Source organism: Suillus subalutaceus, assembly GCF_016647625.1.
Source record: "Suillus subalutaceus strain FC151 chromosome Unknown DFJ58scaffold_60, whole genome shotgun sequence".
Taxonomy (NCBI): Eukaryota; Fungi; Basidiomycota; class Agaricomycetes; order Boletales; family Suillaceae; genus Suillus; species Suillus subalutaceus.
Genome location: NW_024540309.1, coordinates 31,060 through 51,948, shown reverse-complemented (window position 1 = coordinate 51,948; position 20,889 = coordinate 31,060). Strand labels below are relative to the sequence as shown.

General features: G+C 47.8%; 6 protein-coding genes across 6 annotated transcripts; 2 read left to right on the top strand and 4 right to left on the bottom strand.

The window, feature by feature from the left end:
- The first annotated feature begins 763 nt into the window (after positions 1-763).
- On the top strand, positions 764-3,042 carry DFJ58DRAFT_790866 (phosphatidylserine decarboxylase-domain-containing protein). Its single transcript, XM_041390287.1, is given in 7 exon segments — positions 764-1,150; positions 1,206-1,381; positions 1,436-1,669; positions 1,719-2,292; positions 2,345-2,505; positions 2,562-2,568; positions 2,588-3,042. The coding sequence occupies 7 exon segments, from the start codon at positions 775-777 to the stop codon at positions 2,833-2,835; spliced, it is 1,776 nt and encodes a 591-aa protein (XP_041243373.1). The 5' UTR covers positions 764-774; the 3' UTR covers positions 2,836-3,042.
- An 11-nt stretch (positions 3,043-3,053) lies between these two features.
- DFJ58DRAFT_841858 (OPT oligopeptide transporter protein-domain-containing protein) lies at positions 3,054-9,867 on the bottom strand (the record flags this gene model as incomplete). The annotated part of the gene is made up of 38 exons (XM_041392757.1): positions 3,054-3,084; positions 3,128-3,284; positions 3,336-3,361; positions 3,411-3,471; positions 3,519-3,550; positions 3,603-3,638; positions 3,691-3,776; positions 3,808-3,810; positions 3,926-4,008; positions 4,061-4,078; positions 4,162-4,211; positions 4,258-4,287; positions 4,336-4,490; positions 4,536-4,593; positions 4,646-4,680; positions 4,720-4,748; positions 4,844-4,950; positions 5,010-5,207; positions 5,267-5,290; positions 5,340-5,459; positions 5,663-5,728; positions 5,930-5,974; positions 5,998-6,025; positions 6,068-6,121; positions 6,251-6,329; positions 6,369-6,470; positions 6,644-6,679; positions 6,738-7,106; positions 7,179-7,192; positions 7,255-7,392; positions 7,527-7,575; positions 7,652-7,672; positions 7,874-7,903; positions 8,048-8,173; positions 8,227-8,397; positions 8,448-9,082; positions 9,143-9,260; positions 9,343-9,867. 38 exons carry the CDS (start codon positions 9,865-9,867, stop codon positions 3,054-3,056), a joined length of 3,945 nt encoding a protein of 1,314 aa, XP_041243372.1.
- A 577-nt stretch (positions 9,868-10,444) lies between these two features.
- On the bottom strand, positions 10,445-11,911 carry DFJ58DRAFT_410586 (uncharacterized protein). The gene is made up of 6 exons (XM_041380270.1): positions 11,693-11,911; positions 11,382-11,637; positions 11,291-11,327; positions 11,155-11,233; positions 10,785-11,104; positions 10,445-10,733 (listed from the first exon to the last, which is right to left on the bottom strand). Exons 1-6 carry the CDS (start codon positions 11,772-11,774, stop codon positions 10,503-10,505), a joined length of 1,005 nt encoding a protein of 334 aa, XP_041243371.1. The 5' UTR covers positions 11,775-11,911; the 3' UTR covers positions 10,445-10,502.
- A 675-nt stretch (positions 11,912-12,586) lies between these two features.
- Positions 12,587-13,855, bottom strand: DFJ58DRAFT_728486 (uncharacterized protein; the record flags this gene model as incomplete). Its single annotated transcript, XM_041385596.1, has 5 exons — positions 12,587-12,811; positions 12,867-13,186; positions 13,237-13,315; positions 13,373-13,409; positions 13,464-13,855. The coding sequence occupies 5 exons, from the start codon at positions 13,853-13,855 to the stop codon at positions 12,587-12,589; spliced, it is 1,053 nt and encodes a 350-aa protein (XP_041243370.1).
- A 5,328-nt stretch (positions 13,856-19,183) lies between these two features.
- DFJ58DRAFT_790811 (uncharacterized protein) lies at positions 19,184-20,615 on the bottom strand. Its single transcript, XM_041390286.1, has 4 exons — positions 20,509-20,615; positions 19,997-20,449; positions 19,813-19,941; positions 19,184-19,778 (listed from the first exon to the last, which is right to left on the bottom strand). The coding sequence occupies exons 1-4, from the start codon at positions 20,554-20,556 to the stop codon at positions 19,560-19,562; spliced, it is 849 nt and encodes a 282-aa protein (XP_041243368.1). The 5' UTR covers positions 20,557-20,615; the 3' UTR covers positions 19,184-19,559.
- Positions 19,189-19,425, top strand: DFJ58DRAFT_661254 (uncharacterized protein; the record flags this gene model as incomplete). The annotated part of the gene is made up of 1 exon (XM_041382199.1): positions 19,189-19,425. A coding segment is annotated over one exon (237 nt), but the record flags the coding sequence as incomplete, so codon positions are not given.
- Positions 20,616-20,889: the final 274 nt, after the last annotated feature.

Sequence of the window (20,889 nt, the reverse complement as noted above, 5' to 3'; positions counted from 1 at the left end):
TCAATGTAAATATTAGTCGTGAGACATTTGCACATGTACAGGCACCTAGTAATAGAAAACTTGAATATTTGAATACCGTAAAAGATAGAAGGCAGATTGATTCGGCGTGCCAAATCCACACAAAGCAAACAGATAACCTGTGGGCGAGCACGTATCTCAATGTCTACTATCCCTGCTCCTCATCCTCAGGCCATCTATCGCTTCGTGCGCACCTTCTTTCTCCGCCTTGGGCTTTCGTATCATAGTAAGGTTACCAACAATGATGAGTACAGAATCTTCGATGAATCGATCAGCATTGTGGAGTTGGTGCGGTGCTGAGCCTGAGAGGGCATCAGTTTCAAGTTGCACAGCCCTGATTGATGTGGAGTGAAGATACAATTATCATCCCGTAGATCCGAACAGCCCTGAGAGGGGACATCGAGCAGGCGTACCGCATGAAGCCTGATTTGTTGTTCCTCAAACTGTGCGAGTAGCTCACCGTGCCATATGATACAGCTGGGGTGTGACACAGGGTGGGCGTTGCCATACGCTCGGTTAATGCCACTGGTCCACGTTGGCAATTTGAATAAGCTAGAAGCCGTTAAAACATTTTGTTGTGTGCATAAAATGGGGTTGGCTACTTGTGAGCCAACAGTTAATATTTAATCTATATTTCTGGCGTAAGCGCTGAAGATATGGTCCCGTTGGCTAAAATTTTGCCAAGGTCACGTCAAAGTAAATGATCGCTTAACACCATTTGTTTGGCGTTGTTAGAATCCAAAGCTTTTGCCTTATATGTGCTGTTGCCGAAGGAAGTCGTGTGGCCCTTGGTGCCCGTTCGAAAAGTTTTCAAGTACTCGTAGCAACCTGCACTGGAAGAGTTACTTCTCAAACGCGAACTGTGAACGGCATCCACCACCTGCAATGTTCTATAAAGCCATCGTGAAGGGGAAGAGACCCCTTCAGGCGGCGTCTCATGCTATCACGTCTACTGCGAACAGCTCTTCTGCCCTTTTTTCACGCGTCTTTGTGAAGCGTAGAATCAGTTTATCAGGAACTGTACGCACACTCAAGCAGGGTGCATTGAGACGATCGCTTTCAACTAGAAGCAGTATACCTCCAGAGACTACACCACCACCATTGCCAAGCTCGCATGGCGTTCCGCTCTACAGTATGCCTTTTCGTGGATAAGAGAGCATATGCATATCTGACCTTGCTGAATGTAGGACGTATTATGTTGGCGTGGACGAAAACTCCAACAAAATGGTATCCGCTCCCCTTGGCCGTTGGGGCCATTCTCCTCGTCGTCATCCAATACCGCAAGAAAGTAGCACGTGCAGAGAATGAGGTTCATGTTGATGATGAAGGTCGTGAAATCATTAAGCTCAAAGGTCCATGGCATGTGCGTGTCACTGATTTGTTATTGAACTACGTTTGTTAAACTGGTCTCGTGCAGGTCCACGTAATAGGCGCTCTTCCTCTCCGAAACATGTCGCGCATCTGGGGCTACATGAACTCACTCGAACTACCAGTTTGGATACGGCCCTACGGCTTCCGGCTCTATGCATACGTTTTTGGCTGCAATCTTGAGGAAATTGACCCTGATGATCTAGCGCAATTTGCCAGCCTTGGTCAATTTTTCTACCGAAAGCTCAAACCCGGTGTCAGGCCCATAGACAACGCTATCCTCGTAAGAGTTTAACTTTATTCGAAGAACTTCTATCTTAACTATATTACAGGTCAGCCCTGCCGACGGCACCGTTTTACATCTCGGAACTATCGAGAATCTTCGAGTGGAGCAAGTCAAGGGAATCACCTACTCATTGGATGCTCTCCTCGGTGTGGATCGTTCAGATCCAGAAAGCCCAACCTCGACGGTAATCGAGTTCCCAGACCGAGAAATGTCTCACGTGACAGACCAAGAATTTGCTAATGTGAACGGCATCGAGTATAGCTTAGGACAACTCCTGGGTGCATCCACACCTTCGACTCCGGGTACCGTGACACCTCCAATCCCCAGAACTCAGTCCGCCTCTGAGGCAGAATCATCTTCCGTGTCGAAGAAATTCGGCGAGCAAATTGATGCGTCTGTGGAGCATCCAGGGTCCCTCCAAGAAACTATCGCGCATGATGCCTCCGTCGCTCGCGAAATGGGCCTCAGACCTTCGATGGAGCGGAGGAGAAGCACTTCGGGCACAAGCGTTAAAGAAGGCAATGCACTTTATTTCACTGTCATCTACCTCGCTCCGGGTGATTATCACCGGTTCCACAGTCCCACTGCTTGGGTAGTGGAGAAACGGCGCCACTTCGTTGGTAAGTCCTCATGTACATGCTTCGCGTACTTCTGATGGCATGTGGCTTCAAGGTGAACTCTTCTCCGTTTCTCCGTGGATGGCAAAGCGGCTGCAAAACCTCTTCGTCCTAAATGAAAGAGTCGCCCTTCTCGGTCGGTGGAAATTTGGTTTCTTTGGAATGATCCCCGTTGGTGCCACTAACGTAGGCAGCATCAAGATAAACTTTGATACCGTGTGTATTATCCCATTGGTATAGAAGTGTAGTTCATGCTGATGTCACACTTACAGGCTCTTCGTACGAACGTCCGAGGCAGACCCCCCTCCTCCCGGAACTTATAACGAGGCCGTCTACTCAGCAGCGTCTCCTATCCTCAACGGTCAGCCGTTGACCGCTGGTGAAGAGATGGGCGGATTCTGCTTGGGAAGCACCATCGTGTTGGTTTTCGAAGCCCCAAAGACGTTCGAGTTCACGCTCAAAGCTGGGCAGAAAGTCAAGGTTGGAAACCGCATCGGTGGCGTGCCCAATGATTCTGCGGCGGTTCGCAAAGTGAAGATCGACTAGATGTTCCCGAATGTGCCCGCATTGCGGTCCCTTGCCGCAGACGATCTACATTAACGCATCTTATGACAATGATGAACGTTCATATTAAATACCCTCGCATAACCACCCGCACGCGGAAGGCGATAGTTGCAACGATGTGTCATTATGCAGGAACGCAGTACAAGTCCATGTTATACCAATACAACAACTCTACATTTAAAGCACAGAAGATACAGTGGCTACCAAGATCCCATGCTGGGGCTGAGTTTGCTCGTCAACAAAACAGAGGTGATCAGATGACAAGTCAACGTACCCGAATGTTTCTGAGCCGTGTAACTGACGAACCGGAGTGCCCATACCATCAGCAGTTGTGTTAAACACCTTAATGATGAACACATTAGTCGTTTGAGCTGGTAGTTCAATGAAGGGCCCACCGTGTTGCCCCACCAATGTTGCAAGCTCTCCCCAATCTAGTGAAATTGTTTGAACGCTTATCAGTAGCTGCAGCAATTTTAACTCACCGACCCATTTTGCCGGATATTGCAATCTGTTCAGCTCAGTGAATGACAATTAGGATTGTGATCAAGTGGACTTACACGAAAAATATGAAGATTACAGAAACAGCTAGTCCAGCATCCAGTGCCGCCGACAAGACATCTGCGTAACTCGTCATATGGCGTGAATGCTGTCGTGAATCTACTTACAATTGTATTTCGTCCACCATGCAAAATTACGCCTGTAAAACTACATCAGAAGACGCTACAGTTGTTTTCAAACGGGAAACAAACCTTCGTATAACATACTGGAAGATGAAACCTACGAGCCTGCGGTATATCAGTAAGTCAATGCACCATATGACAAACGCTGCGCACGTACGCCCACGGTACATAATTGAGCGCAGAAGCTGGGGGAATCTTGTTGGTACCATTAAATATTAGCGGGCTATGGTGTACGACGTCATGCTGTCCGAAGGAATGATATCAGGGAACTTACAAACTAATCAAAGTGTTAATTAGTCAGCAATTGTGATTAAGATAATGACCCACTTCATATATCGTATGATACTGTTTGGATACCGCTTCATCGCCAGCCAACCCATGATAGGGCTCACTGCTCCGATGATGAAGAATACTAACACGGCTAGAAGTGTGTCTATAGCGTTCCTTCTGTCAAGCTGGCAATGGGGACATACAACTGCAAGAGGACATTCAGTTCCAATGAGATTAAGGGTAGCGTGGCGACTTACTGATATAATTGCCCGGAACTAAACAAACGTTGTGGGCCGATTACACCTGTTCGTCAGAGTAAATTCTTCCTTCCCCCGAAGCACCGATCTAATGAACGCACCCCAGAAGATGGACGCAGTGCCAAATACCTCCGTGTTAGGACAGGTGAAACTACACGATGTTGAGTATAGATGCCATACTGAACATTCGAACATACCCGTCTTTTTGAGTACTACTACATATGTCTCTACAAGAAACTCAGCCTCATCAAGCAGTCACCAACATTGACGCTTACGGTATGGTAGAGAACATCCACGATTGAACGCCCATTTGCGTGGTTCCAGCAACTATCGCAGCCACAATCTGGCACCAGAACATTTTTCGAGGAGGGATTTTCATGTAGTGACCAAGTTTGAAGTCGGACGTAAATGTCAAGGCTTGATACATAGTCTACGAGAGTCAATACACCAAAAGACTGGAGGATGCGCGACGCACAATATAGCCGTAGGTCTTGAACAGCATCATTGCTACCGGTTTGCCAGGTAGCGAATATCTTGATAGCAAGCGGTCAGATAGATTGATGCCATGAGCCAGCGTAGACTTACCCGATGATCAGCTCTGTGATGACGCTAGGATATGTCTGAGTTATGAAAGATTCCATCTATATCATATGACGCACTTCAACCCAATTTGCTGATTGGTGATTGCCTGTATCATACCGCATGGAATCACATAGGTAAATGCTAGAGGGTATATGGACGTTCTTATAATAACACTTTCACACAGATATCGTGACGACTCACCGATTAAGAGCGCTATGACAAAAGCCCAAACCGGCATCTCTGTAGGCCAAATCTCGATGCTGACGACACCCAATGCAAACATGAGAGCGAATAAGGACAAGTACCACCTGGAGTGGGGAATTGTATTAAGTTAGAATCCCTGTGGGAGAAGAATTTTTGGACATACCATTCGGGAACTTGTGGGTATCGACTCATAAGGCGAGCATGAATGTCTGCCTGTTCCTCGAGTGACCGTCGCGCTTGATACCAAATTTGCTTCCGAAAATGAATATAGCAATGGACGATAGTCGCTAAGACATTTCTGTCAATTTCTGTCATAGCTATAGTGCATACTTCCTTACCAGTGATGGAAGCAAACGAGAGACTAATGAAAAGAGGTTTTCTCAACAGAAGCCAAGATCGATCGCCAATTAGTGAACTTACCCATAAGACATCACGAATGCTGCTCTGTTATCGACGTGAATATAACACTGGAACTGAGAGCGTGATCACTTACGGAATAAATATCGGACTGTACTCCTCATATGCTGTCACGTTAAAAGTGCTTTCTGAAGTCAATATCCGGGAGACATTGTATGTGTTCTGTGTGTTATCGAAGGAGGTCCTTGACGAAATACTAGCAAGGATTGAGTGACGTCATGTAGGGAGAGACAGTGATTAGACGAACGGCATGTATAGAGAATACCAGGTATTTGTAAACTGCGAAGGAGTCAGTTCGTCAGTCGTGAAATCTTTGTGGATCACTGACATATAATATAGGTGTTACAATCCCTAGGATAATGGTTCAATACTAAGTTTAAACAAATACCTCGGACTCACAATAAAAAATTACGAAGCCAATAATAACGTTCGCCGTTGCCCACCCTAATGTTGACCGGAATTAGACTGAACATCGAAGAGATACCAGGAGGCTCACAAGGCATGGCTAGTGGTGACCCAATGTATCTGGACAACCAAGCTTAGAACGACAATAAAGTTGGAATGACCAAGTGCTTACGCAATTTGGGCCCAGTCAAATGTTACCACGGACATTCCCTGATTCAAAATTCTAAACTCACGATAGGGGCCAAGTAAACATCAACCTACCATACCGTGGACGTAGCTAGTTTTCTCAGCGCATGGTACATCGTTCTTTAGCGAACAAAAAGACGTACCCGAAGAGCTGTGAAACAACTAGGGGTTCTGCGTAAGGAGCATATCGTGGATCGGTGTCTCGAGACTCACCAGCATTGTCAGGCGAAATCCATGTTACCCAAGAAAACCACGAAAGGGCCTGGACTGTGCAAAAAATATATTAACAAAACAAGGTCGTTATAGGGAATATGCCTCACACAGATAACCAGGGAAGAAGTCTGGTGCATCAAAAAGTAAAATTAGACAAGAATGGGAGCCGGGGAAAATCCATACACCACAAGAATGCGCTTGTGAAAACGTAGACGAAGAAGCGTTCTCGGCTTAAGCCGCCTAATCGTCCAATACCCGCATACTGCTCGGAGTGAAGAGTATTAAAGAGTGCGCAACTGACGAGAGTCGCGGGCCAGATCATGCTTGGAGGCGACACAAGAAACCGTCGTGTGATTCCCCCAGTGGAGAAGCCAATTAGTTGCGTTGACATCACCAAAAACCACTGATCTGATAAGGAACAGTTCATGAGCATGCGTTCAATCTTAATAAGGCGGCGTGGAAGACGAACAACTGAAACTGAATTTCTGATTATAGTAAACTCTTTGCACGGCAATAATGTCTGTCTAATTTGGGTGTTTTGAGTGCATGCTTTGTGATACTTCGGGAGGAACTTACTGCGTAAGCAGATGTCGCGCCCACCGAAGCCATGATCTATTATGGGTAGATAGTGATAAAAAGAGGCCAATAGGGTTTTAAAGAGAGGACCCACTGTTATCAGCACGTGCTCCTTGATAGTGAAGGGACCAGGATTTAGTGAAATCCCCAAGATTTTTTTTTGAGGAAGATAAGCAGCACAGAGGCGGCCTATTGGAAACGAGAGTAGCTGAGCGATTATGCCAGTGATGGGCACGGTGGGATAGCGGAAGAAGAAAAACTGGTTCACGCCAGGCATGATAATTGCCCAGGCCAAACCTAAAACCCATGTACGAAGCGTTGTTACATGTATGGACGGATCGTCTGTGTTTGCAACAGCGGATCGGACCTCTGGATAGGGCGACTCGTCGTCAAATTCTGTGCTACGTGAAGGGTCGAGGTTTGGGTCGTCAAAGTCCGCACTATCATTAATGGAACTCCGAGCCTGTGTAAGGTGTTTCATTTCAAATTCATCAGGCCCGGGGATGACTGCATAATGCGCGAAAGGCAGACGTACAGTGAATGCAGAAACTGAGAGCTCCGTTCGACTTCATAAATATGATCTATAAGGTGCTGTCACATAGCAAACTCACTCGAGCTGAGAGGTTGCACGTGGTCGTCCGAGTCAACCTGTTGGTCCTCAGTAACCTCACTCTCGACTCGGAGGTCGGCAGAGTTGAACTTTGAGTCGAGTAGTTGCAAAGGGAATGCCGCGGATTCAGAGACAAACTCTGTGGGCATCGTCAAAGATATACAGGAGTAGGAGGAGAGTGTTTGTTTGATGCAGGCTTGAGAGTTTTCGCACTGGCGGTGTAAATATGGAAACCACTGATAGCACTATTTGAGCACCATAGTGACTACGAACCTTCACCGGTGGTATTAGCTACGTGATCGGCTCCAGATTCTAGTTGAGTCTTCCCACATGGAAAGCACGGGTCGGGGCGGGCGGTCACAAGGTATCTGATCATTGAGGTGGTAGCACAGTCTTACTATACATTCTGATACTCGCCGCTGGTACAACACAATCAAAAGCAATGATATTGTTGTGATCAATGACATGGACAATGAACCGATCATCATGTGAATTCAATGTAATCAATGGCCCTGACAATCTCGCCAAACACCAGCTCATGATCGACCAAAACGAGTTGATACACTGTCGACTAGTACATGGTCCATGGCTCAGATCATAGATGACAATGTAGGACCTACATTTGTGCCAGTACCCCAGCACCACCAACCCTGGAAATCGCATCAGCTGATATCCCTGACTCCCACACAAAGTAAACGCTTTGTGGCACGTATTTTGACATGTACGGATAAATGTGCAGTAGCCATGCTGTCGAAGCACTACATCGGGTCCCACATGAGATCGTTCAGCGGTACCTGCAAATCCTTGGCGAGTGCCCCTGCTACCCAAAATGAAATCCCACATTTATACATAGGCGGTCCCTCTAGTTTCTCGAAAGCAGTCGTGCGGTGTAGGGCACGCATAGACGTAAGCTCAGTGATCTTGGGAATGTAGGGTCAGACGGGATTGACACGGGACAAGGCGTGGCACTTACAGCGGCGTAAATGTGCACACGCCCCAATTCCATGTCGGTGTGCTCCCCTGGAAGTTCAAAGCAAGGTTCGTGAGGCCGGTTCTCGACATCATTCTCCTCCAGGAGAGCGCCAAGAATTGCAAGAAGTCTATCCAGTGGGAATACTACAGGGCCAAGTAGTCTTTGTGAAACCTTTGGTTTGCCTTTAAATTACATACAGTGTGAAATGAACATGAATGTACCTTTGCAACAGTCGTCTGCGCCCCAGCCTTCCTTGGCGACACAGATTTTCGACGTCGCCTTTTCTGCTTATCTGCACCGCGACCAAACATTCGCACGTCACTCTTGGCAGGATTTGTCGAAGCAAGGAACGCTGCGAGTAAGATGAATTTGGACATGCGCGGTAGGTGGTCAACGACGATGCTCGCTTCCGTGTTTGTTTGACATTGTGCCTCCTCTGATGCTTGCATGTCAGGGTCATTGGCTAACGCCCAGTCCGTAGCATTGGTCAAGCGTGGATGGAGCATATCGAGTGCCGCCGTCAGAGAAGGGGTAAAGAACTTGAGCAGTCTCATGCGGCCGTCGGAAGCAGGGAGTGTCAGTTCATTACATGTTCCGTCTGGGTCTGGGTCCCCGTCTCCATCAGCATCGCTTTGCTCCTGTAACACAGGCTTAACAAACCCAGGCCATCGTGCGGCGGCGATATACTGCAGTTCCTGGATATCGGTTGTGTAAAGAGAGCAAACATTGTAGATGTGTTCCACATATTGTTCGTACAACGGCAACAGTGATAGATGATACGTCTTATCCTGCGTGCCTGTACGTGCCTGAGCTGCGGACGTGGAACGAAACTCAAAAAGAAGGCTATCGACTGTATCTGAGAGATGCCAATGACCCTGAGATCATACTAATTAAATACACATAATTGGATACTTACCCTGTTTGCTTGGAGGGTCGATATCGATGAAGTAGGGATCTGGGGATGCGCCAAGAGGTGGCTTAATATCCTCCCATCGCGCAGAGGACAGGAAGATGGTCGCTATCTTCACCTGTGACTGTAAGCACATATTGTCAGTCAATGTTTGCCCTTGGGATGTGAGACACACAGTTTACTGAAAATGAGATCAGACCACTCACCAATTCTGCGAGACGTGTGAGAGGAACAATAAGGTCCGGGAGGTTGTCCTTCAGCCTTTCGGCTCTCTCGACGAGGAGCACCATCTTCGGTTCTTCATCTGCAGTTCTACCGTTTCCTTTAGCCGTTCCTTGCCAGGATTTATTGCGTAGATTCCGGAGTCCATGTAAAAAGCTATCGATACTGTCGTTGTATCTTTTCCCATCCTCACCAGGCCAATTTTGACACCCATTCTCCCAGGCCACTTCCCATCCTGCGAGCGCGTTGAGTACGGTATCATACAACAACCGCGCTGTAAAGCAAGCGGTCCCGTTTATGTGCGCAAAATGTGTAGGAGAAGAATCTTCACTGTTGCGGTAAATCTGATTGAGCAGTGAGGCTGTGATGCGCGGATTGTGGCGGTCGGTAATGTACAAGAATGGGAGGACAAAGGATGATGTAACACTCGTGATATGTGAGGTGAACTTTCCATACCCAGGAAATTGTTCAAGGAGCCGAGACAGTGAGTTGTTTTCATTCAAGGCCATTGTATACAATGAACACTCGGGGAGACGTGTCGCAAGCACTAGTACTGGCGTTTGTGCAATACTCCTTCGGTGAATAATGGTTGTTTGATCTTGTTGAATTCAAGGGCTGCTGACCGGCAACCTACCGGCTATCCACCTAGCATTCTCAAGTCGAACTAGCCGGTCTAACAATTCTCACATGTATGGACTAATTTTGGACATGGATTGCACGAAGGGATGGCAAGTATGACCAAGATTGACCAGAGGGACGGAGGGACGGCAGTGATAACTATATATTTATTCTGCAAGTCGGGATGTGACCGTACACGGGCCTGACTTAGTATAGTACGCCATATCTGTTATAGCAGTCTATATTACGTATGCGTGAATATCTCGAGCTACCCGGCGTGCGCGCCATGTAAGCAATAAGAGCGGGGCGGGCATAGAGGGGAATATAATATCTGTGGTAGTTCGAGGTTCGAGGTGTATGATCATGAGAACGGTTGTCGCGTGCTGTGCGAACTGGTCATCTTCTTATTTCCGCAGTGAATGCCGGTATCTGACCCACGCTGTCCCTGCTTCAGAGACGTTCGATAGGCCGCAGCGCAAATGAAGATAATTGCATTCACTAGGTATAAATCAAATATTAACTATTGTCATGCCGCTGTAGACACAGTAACTTCCGTCGCCTTCTCTGAATCAGCATACAACTGAACGACGTTCTGCTCTGGATTTCCTATTCGTTCATTGTCGGTCATCCCTGTGAAGTCGGATACAGTACTTGAGAATGCCATGACTGTAGGTATTGCGGGAGTTCGGGTCGACCACTCGTGTGTAACTGCCCGCCCCCGTGCAACACGAATGATGATGAACAATTGGGCAATGCCCTGAAATAGCTAGCATCAGAGACACAGGTAACTCAGATTTTGTTTGCTTACCTGTATTTTGCCAATAGACAGGAAACAGAGAGTGGTGAGACCGTTAGAGTACGTAGCAAAGGCAACTATGAAAGCAATAGCGAAGACAGTGTATAACGCTGCGGACTCGACGACCATGAGAGCGATGGTATTGTATGTGCTTGAATCATACTGGGCTACGACCTGCTTCATACGCCCTCGCATGACGAACAAGCGATTTATCACGAGGACAGTATAAATCACGGTGAGCCCTACTTCGACACAGAGGTAGGCAAGCTCCATGACAATGTTGTAAAATGCAACACCACTACCCGCCTCGACCAGGACGATGATGGAGAATGCTGCGCAAGATGTCAGTGATTAGTGTCGCTTGGTGAATGATGGACTGCACCGATCATGGCAACATAGAGCGTGATCATCGGGACCATCACCCATCTTGACCAATTCCATATCACAAAACATCGGTGGAGCTAAGCATTTCAAGCATCAGTCTAGAAGCAGACGATCCGAAGAACCGTTAGGCTCACAAGTAGAACTTGCATGAACCACTCCTGAATGTGACCACTAGACGGGGCGTCAATACTAGAGGTCTGCAGGTGGACGGACAAGGACACTTACGTGGCAAGCGCTACAAAGTTGATACGATAATTCATGTAGTCCTCGATTAGCGCGAGCGGACCACCAGGCGCATCACGAAGATCAATCCAAATCATCTCTGTATACCTTGCGTTCATAAGAAAACTTATCGTCCCCAATACGAACGTGATGAAGACATAGAAAAGAAGCGCGAGACGATTATCTGCAATTTTCCCCCCATGTCGAGGCCGTTGCATAAGAGCCATCCAGGCTTGCACTGTAAGGAGAAAGAATATGCCTATTATAATACATAAGTCAACTTCCGGGGTGTCGCGTGTTGACCGAGAACATACCGTAGCACGTACACAATAACATCATTCCATCGAGGCGAAATCTTTCAACGGAGAGATCCGTCTGCGGGGTGTAGGATGACATGGCCGCAAAATAGTCCACTGAAGGAGAATTAAGACGAAATAGATGTCCGAGCACTCAGGTTGCGCCCTATCCACCGACAAATGGTGGAGACAACAAGTGGACAGTCGCAAGAGACGGGCGGGGAAAATGCAGAGATTATATGGGGGACCTAGAATAAAGTTTACGTTAGGGAGACATAAAAAGCGGCGGCCACACGCATGAGGTCGATGTTGAGGATGTCACTCACACAGTGATAAAATTTTGACACGGTGGGACTGAGATAATATTAACTGAAGCGCTGAAATGCCTGTTCGATTTTGAATATCGTCGTTAATTTCGAGGCTGCGCAATTATAAACGAGTTTAAGTTTGTGTTATGATTTATCCACGTGCAGGATGAACGGCCAAGCGACGGCACAGAGGGGGACAAAGAACCGAATAAGTTCTCGGAGACTTTGTCGCATATGTGCCCAGACGAGTCTGCATGGTGTTTTGAATATCTGCGAGGTTACCGATTGCGATGAGACTTAGTACTCAGTGCATGCAGAATGCATGAAAGGAACATTACTCACGTTAAAAATATGATAAGCAAAACGATGCTGCATTGCTGGACAATTGCGAGATGTAAATAAGGTGCACGTGTACGAGGAGTTAGACAAGGTAAATATACACCTCTAAATACGTCACCGTGATGCCACATCATCCTGCAAAATGCCGATCTGATGATAGGACTCCCACGCCGTCCTTGGCCGCCACGGCGCAGATGAGGACATTCATTCAGGCATTTATCTACGATGGTGTACATATAAACGTATGTCATTATGCAAACCAATTTCACGCTACAGACACTGAAATTTCCGCTGCCTTCTCGGAATCAGCACACAACTGGACGTCTCGCTCTGGCTTGCCCATTTGTTCATTGTCGGCTCCCTCTGTAATGTCCGATACAGCCCCTGTAAATGCTATAGACGTAGTTATTGCAGTGCCTTGAGCCGACCACTCGCGTGTAACTGCCCGCCCCCGTGCAACACGAATAATGATGAACAATTGGGCAATGCCCTAGTCCATAAAAGACAACGTCAGAAGCGGAGGCAACTCAAGTTTGTTTGCTTACCTGGATTTTACCAATAGATAGGAAGCATAGAGTGGTAACACCGTAAGATTGCATACCAAAGGCAACTATAAAAACAATAGCGGAGACCGAGTATAACGCTGCAGACTCGATGACCATGAGAGCGATGGCACCATATGTGCTGGAATCATATTGTGCCATAATCTGCTGCATGCGCCCTCGCATGACGAACAAGCGATTCGTCACGAGAATGGTATACATCACAGTATGCCCGACTTCGGCGCAGAGGTAGGCAAGCTCGGCGGGGTTGTTGTAATATGAACCACTGGTCACCGCCTGGATCAGGACAGTGATAGACAAACCTATTTGAGATGTTAGTGACTGCTGTCGCTTCGTGAATGATGAACTGCACCGATCATGGCAACATAGAGTGTGATCATCGGGACCATCACCCATCTTGACCAATTCCATATCACAAAGCATCGGTGAAGCTAAGCATTTCAAGCATCAGTCTATAAGCAGACGATCCGAAGAACTATTAGGCTCACGAGCAGAGCTTGCATAAACCACTCCTGAATGTGACCACTAGACGGGGCGTCAATACTAGGGGTTTGCAGGTGGAAAGACAAGGACAATTACGTGGCAAGCCCTATAAAGTTGATACGATAACTCATGTAGTCCTCGATCAGCGCGAGTGGACCACCAGGTGCATCACGAAGATCAATCCAAATCATCTCTGTATACTTTGCGTTCACAGCAGTGCTTATCGTCCCCAATGCGAACGTGATGAAGACGTAGAAAAGAAGCGCGAGACGATTATCTGCTATTTTTCCTCCAAGTCGAGGCTGCTGCATGAGAGCAGTCCATGCTTGCACTGTAAGAAGAAAGAACATGCCTATTGCGGTACGCAAGTCAGCTTCCGCATTGTCGTCTTCGAACAAAAACACACCATAGAATCCACATGATAGCATCATTCCATCAAGGCGAAACCGTTCTATGGGCAGATTTGTCTGTGGGGTTTGGGATGACATGACAATCTGGTGAGAAAACAGATAAAAAGAGGTTAAGCAAGACACCAAGACGAACTACTTGCTAAGGTGCAAGTGATGAAGAAAACGAGTGGATCTGAGTTAAAGACGAGTAAAGAGCAGCTGTTATATAAGAACTCGGGTAAAATTCCTCCTATGAAGACAACGAGCCAGCTGTCGCACACATGAGGTTGAGTTGACGTTGACGGTTGGGGGGGATGTCACTCGGACATTAAATTTTGACGTACGGGATCCTGTACATAAGACCAGGATAATAGGCTGAAGCTGAACTTGAGGTGGTCGGCTTTTCGGAAAGGTTACTTAATCTCGAGCGTCATAGTCAATTCAAAGCCTGCTCTGTGCTAGCGATATGTCGAGGTCGTCAATTCCAAGCTTGTGTTATGGCTCGGTTCTTGTACACAGATTCTTGCATATTTAACCTCGACTTGAACGTCAATCGCCGTACCATGTGCTTCCAAAGCTTCACGTAGGTGATAATAAGCTTGCCAGGCCTAGCCATAACCCGGGGTAATGGTAGAACGAGAACACCAATCACAATCGCGTTGAACACAACTGGTTCCCTGGATGCCGCGATTACTTACTAACAGATCTCCGGCGAGACCAGTTTCGACCCTTAGCCTGTCCCTTGCGATTGAATGAGGGTGAACCAGACCGTCGATTGAGTCCACGCTGGCAGAAGCATACTAGAATCTAAATGGGCCAGGAGCATTACTGCAAGGAGAAATCATGCAGGAGCAGCCGCAGCGCAAAGGGTCCGCCGGGGTTGGCAAGTGAGTAAAGAAAAGCTGGTGATGTGTGACCTGTTACTACCACTCCGAAATTGTTCGGCTCCTACAGCAAGATACGAGCATTAGCTCAGTTACAGCAGGGGTGAAAAACCTCGTTCACCGCTCGGCATATTTTCCAGAGGTGCTACTCATCAATTATCTGAGCCGACAATTGAGGTTTCCCAAGTCTTTTCTTCATGTTCTTACGTTACACTGCTGCCAGGTACCTAGTTTTTATAACAGCTTGGGCCGCTTGGCAGCCGAATGGTGGCGGAGTAGTAGCAGGGGATCCGAGTCACGGAATGGTGGCAAAGTAGTAGCAGGGGATCCGAGTCACAGCATGGTGGAGGAGTGATAGTAACAGGGCATCGCACACTCCAATCTTGGACCACGGTAAGTTCATTATCCGATGCTGACTTGACACCAGCACATTATAATGGTGGCCTTCCCTCGTTCATTTGTATGAACGGTTCATTATCAAGAAGGCCATTATGTAATGGCAGTCTTCTTTCCTTAGCGTAGTTAGCCAATGAAAATCGTTTATCGTTTATGATATAAGGGAGCCAAGTATTCTATGATGGGAAGCGCTGAGCACTGAATTTAAACCATTCCGCCTTCCGTTTACACCCCGTGAGTTACTAGTGGAGCTCATTATATAGTGCAATGCAACTGACTTGACGGGTTGGTTGATTCCATCGATATCATCTCTACGGTTGAAATTACCCCTACATCAACGTACTCGCGTTCACTAAACGAAATATTTATGAGTCCCCGATATAAGTATAATCACACAGCAGTTACGTACGGACGAAGATGTTCAGGGTTTCGTTCGTTCTAATTAGATCACCTCCACACGAAATCTATTAACCTCTCTAATACCCTAGGCGAACACCCCTTCTGAATTTCTTTATGGGCTAATAGCCAATAATGCATGCAGATGGCACGTTGAGCCGGGCTCAAGCTCGCCAAGGTGAAATAGCCGTCAAGCTGGTCTCGCATTCACCACTGTCGCCAAACGGTTTTACTACTCTGACTCGGACGGATCGCGCTGATCGGGTGATATTCCGTCCAGAGAAATGGTTCGAGCGGGATAAATTAATAATAATGCTACTCTGCAAAAAAAAAGGTAATGCGCAGTTCACGACATGTATATTTCAGGCGTCTTCTGATTGGCTTTCTCTAATACAGTAATACTCGGTGTGTTTCCACGGACCACACAGTCGTGCTCACGACTATGACTTGGTGTGAGCTCATGCTCCACAGTGTCTGGCCCTGAGCTCTTTGATCATTTCGCACGATGTGGCCATGGTTATTATCAACCTAGTTCACGCTACCACAGTTTTGATAGTATTAAATGGTGACATGACTCATTGTTTCAGCTTGAGCCCTGTAGCACCCACAAGCAGGGCCGCAGCCCAGCCCCCGGGGCCCCAGCTCATGCGCATGCCTCAATTCGGGCCGACAGCCGTAACTCTTTGAAACAAGGGGTCAACCTTGAGGGTTTGCAACAGCTGAGTTGCAATGTATCGTTTACGAAGACTCCTGTCAACGACGAGCTGAGTGATCCACCTGACCACACCTGTGACTCAACAAGTTCACACTAGCGAAGGCATGACCGACAAGTTTCTCAAGCTGAAAACACGTCACAAAGACAGTGTGATCTGGAATGGATACAAATCGTAGCGGTGCGTATCACACACCCAGTCCCTGACTCCGCGATTATCATTTTTTTCTTTCCTTCCTCCATGTTTTTATTCCCAGGATGTGAGCAGTCATTCTTCCTCTTGATATTCATTTCCCTACTTCCCTTGTCCAGCATCCTCTCTGCATGGAGACTTACCAATCGGTTCGGAAACGGCCAAAAGGGTGCCTCGGTGAGTGGGTTTAGCATCTCTAGGCTGCAACGCCCTTGCATTGCATTTGAATTTCGCAGGGTCACCCCGAGCATCCCGTATCTCTCTATCACTTCACCGAAGCGCTGACTTGGCACCACAACAAGAAACGTACCGCTCTTGACATCCGTGAAGCCACCCAGCAAGTATTTACGAACGTAGAGCGAACTTCATAGACAAACAGCGCTGAGTAAGCGTAATGTGAGTGGGATTCATGACTTCGACGAACTGCAGCTTGACCCTCTCGCCACTAGCATGCGAGTGAGTATATGCGACTCCTTCGACTTCAAGATTTTGAGCAAATGTGATTGTCTAATCATTCTTCTTGTTTGCTGTACACCATGAAGCATTCATTTGTTCTAACGACACTTGAAAATTAGCTCTGGGTCGGACCGTCCAGTGCGCTTGCTAATTTCCCACTATTCGCCCTCCCAATTCGAACGTGGTTGATGGCGCTGCAGCACCGGATCTGCTTGAGCTCAATGGCTTGATCAATAAGCCAAAGTCCTGTTAGAGGTACTCACTGCGTAATCCTGGAGCAGCTGGGATGAACGGGGGTGCCGAAAGGGTCCTGTGACAGGCGCCACTTGAGTGGTCGAGTACTTCTCTGAGGTCCTGAAAACAGCCATCTTTCAGCAATGGCATCAGCAGCGAATCGACTTCCACAGCCACTACGATCTTGACAGCACTACTGAGATCAAGTGTATGAACCTCGGCGTCGGGGAGAGACCTCTACTTATGATAGTTCGCCAAAAGCTCTTGTATGACCTATATCTACTTCGATAAATAAGTACCATGACAAAACCTGGAATAAATAAAAACAAATATTCTCCCGCTCGCTGCAGATTACCCACCCAACGCAAATAAATGATATCAAGCATCTCTTGCGCTATACACTACTGCTAGTTGCCACATGGTCGTGCTCCTGAAAAGCAATTGAAGCCATAGCGGTTGCTGTACACCTAAAATTTAAACTCCTCGCTTCGCCCTGCCACGCCACTCCGAGATCGACCAGCCTGGCCCTGGCTACACCACTCGAGTATCCGTGGTACTTAGTATATGTCAGGTTGGTCACGAGCCTAGGGTTGTATTTCGTTTGACGGTATCGCCATTGTAGTGACCCTCCATGACATGTCTGTTTCACTGTCACTAGCTGACTGCTGGTTATCGCCGCTGTTCCATCATCCGTCAACTCTCCCTTGGTTCGTCCCAAGGTGTTTCTTTTTCGCGCTCGTTGGAAAAGTATCCCCCTTGGTTCTATTCCAGTGAGGAGACCATCAGACCTCACCTGCATACTGTTTTGGCATATCTCAACCTGTCTCAGGCGTGCCAGGTCTTTCTGTCGTCCGCTGCACCAAATACAATTTCCTCGCTGCCATTTGCCACTACTTCATTGAGTTATATGCATCGTTCTTGGCGAAGTCTGTTCCTGACGTTTTGCCTGAATTCACATTTGTGCAGCTTCCACATGAATGTGATCTTCACTTTCTGCCGCTGCTGTGTGCTTTCTTTGAGGACGTGTACGGCTCTAAGGTTACTGCAGTGCTTCGTCGACCTGCCCCTCCTACTTATGTACATCATTCTGCGATCGCGTGGTGCGGGCGGCGCCTTGGTCGTCGTTGCCCACCGAGGATCTCATTCGTCGTCTACGCAACGAGGCTTGCCACCTTGTGTGACTGTATCTGTGGGTTGCCTTTGCCCGGCCGGCCTGCGCTGCATGCTCGATCTCGCTCAAAAACGTCAAACAGTTTGGCTTTCCACATCCACGCTCGCGTGTTATACTAGTACCTGCAACTCGTAGGCTCTCCTGTATTATGCGACATCTGGCTTGCATACTCTCCTTACACCAATTATTGCTGGTATGTGTTTCGGAATTAATTGATATCACGATTGCAAAGCATGATGTTCATATCTGTATGGTATACAAACGCCTGGAAATCGATATGGCTGCCACTTAAGCTTGAATAGCGATATAACGATTCCCACACATCTTGCTGCCTAGCTATGTGGTATCAAAAGCTGAAGTCACGGGCAGCTGTATCACATTGGATAGAGGGAGCGATGCCACTGTCCTTGTTAGCAAGCGCAAATCTATCTGTAATAATCTGCGGGGTAAGTCGGGGCACTGTCCTGATATATAGATTGCGTTCTCCAATCATCTGCAGTTGAGCCAGTGACGTCAAACAAATTGAGAGGGCCGTAAGTATCAGGTACAGATCCGGTCCGGTACCGTTCCAAAACACGGACCCGTTAATATGGCCGTTCCCAAGTAAGGGCATGGCAGGCATGGCAGGTTGTACCTCGAATACAGGGAGTGGCACCTCTTCTTCTCCTTTATCCACAGGATTAGTTGCTCCGACACTCAGACCCAATCCAGTCCCAAACCAAAGCCTGCACTGGACGCATCGCTTTGGGAAGTGAGAGAAGGGGCTCTTTATCTACCGACTGAAGTCCGAATCAGATGATGATGATCCGGAGAATGTACCTGAGAGCAGTGGCCCTCCGTCATCGTCATTTTCGACTGTTGCACTGCAGTTGCAGCATGATGCTGACGAAGACAACAATGAGGAATACACATCGGGGTTAGGAAAAGTGGTTGAGGTTGAGGTTGAGGTTGAGGTTGAGATATCAGGCAGCAGCAGGACAAATTCGTTGTTTCTTCAGTCAGAAGAGGATGTTTCGCATCCACAACATGTTCAATTGGTCTGTTGAGGTTGGATGGGATGAGTTTTGGTTCCAGGGTGTGAAAAACATGGAGAGTGATGCTTTATTCTACGAGCTAATGCCCCGCCTGCCCGAGGATGAAGAAAGTACTAGTAGGAATGTCCCAGGAGAGTCATCAGGCATGAGAAGCGGTCCATCGAGCTCGATCGTTATTGACGACTCAGAGTAGCTAGCACTTGAAGTACAGTAGACAGGCTCATAATGCATACTGTCGGGACCGCCAATAGTTTGTGCATTATATGGTAGAATAATTGAGCTAATCTTGTTCTGTGATGATTTTAAAGGTGTGAGGTGTGCTGCTACCTAAAGTGGGCGGTGCGGGTGGAGCTGCGTTTTTGATCTGTTCTCTGGTTCCCTCGCCATTTGTTTCTTACTCCTCGTCCTTGGACGCATCTTTGCGTACCATTCCCATGCAAGTCGGATGACTTCACCGTCGGCGTCGTAAGGTGTTGGAATTTCACTGTATCCTGGGCGTGCCGTTGGGTGGCGAACATATATGGCACTGCATGTGGGGAAGGAGACCTCTGCATAGGCAGGAATGAAAACGAAGGGAGACGCATATGGAGGAAGGTTGAAAAGGCGTCAACGAGGACTGCGTAGATTCAGGCTCCTGGAGGAAACGAATGGCTGCAGGGTCAACGGAGACCATGTCGCCTGGGGCCAGACGTGCGTTGGCATTCGTATGCTGTAGATGTGCATTAGTATATCGACGCTAATACCAGAGCATAAAACTGGCGCACCTTTTTGCCATTTAGCAGGACGGATCCATGAACGACGAGTCTCCGTGCCTCATAGACACTATGGGCGAAGCAGCACCGAAAGATGAACACGTCGATGCGTCGCTCCACCTCAGCAAGCATTAAGCTGCCCACAGGAGCCAAGCCTTTCCTTTGCTCGTCAGATGCTTTCTTCTTTCTTCTCTCCAGATGTTCAGTACGCCCGGCGAATGCGTCGAGATCGCCATTACTAGAGGGCGCGTGCTGACGAGGTCGCACGTCGGGAAGAGTGTCGGGGAGATACCATCGCTTAAATATTTTCTCGTTGATGAAGTCACCGTGGTATGCACGTACGAGTGCTTTCGAGATCCAACGCTGCTGAAACAGCGTCTTAGGCGAGCGAGTGAAGTCAATGGCCTCGGCCTCGGCACCACAGGACCGCCTCCAGAGGTTGTAGAGGTTACGCGGAGACCAGCTCTGTTAAAAATATTTTGTCTGTTTAAGTTTTAGCTGAAGATAATAGCTATGGAACTTACCATTCGAGGCATGGCCTTGCGAAATGCAAAAACGTTGGCGTCCCTCATGGTGGGGTTTGGAAGACTGCCGAAAATAGTGTAACGGTAGGTGTGGTCGAAGCGTCGACGAGATAGTCACGTGAATTGTCGACGTTGACGATGACACGTCCGCATCTCTGCACGGAAACGCCAAATTCCTTCTGCAGTTCAGAAACGACCGAAAAGGTCCCTTGGTAAGTAGGTTTATGATGTTAATTATTAGGTGCATTCAGAGTTGGGCGCACACGCACACGACCGGTAAGTGGGTTTTGCTACCGCCGGCTCGGTGTCAATGATGACTATCTCTTTGACCCAACACGGGTGCAACCCCTATACTAAGGTTGACTTTGTCAGTATCGTTCC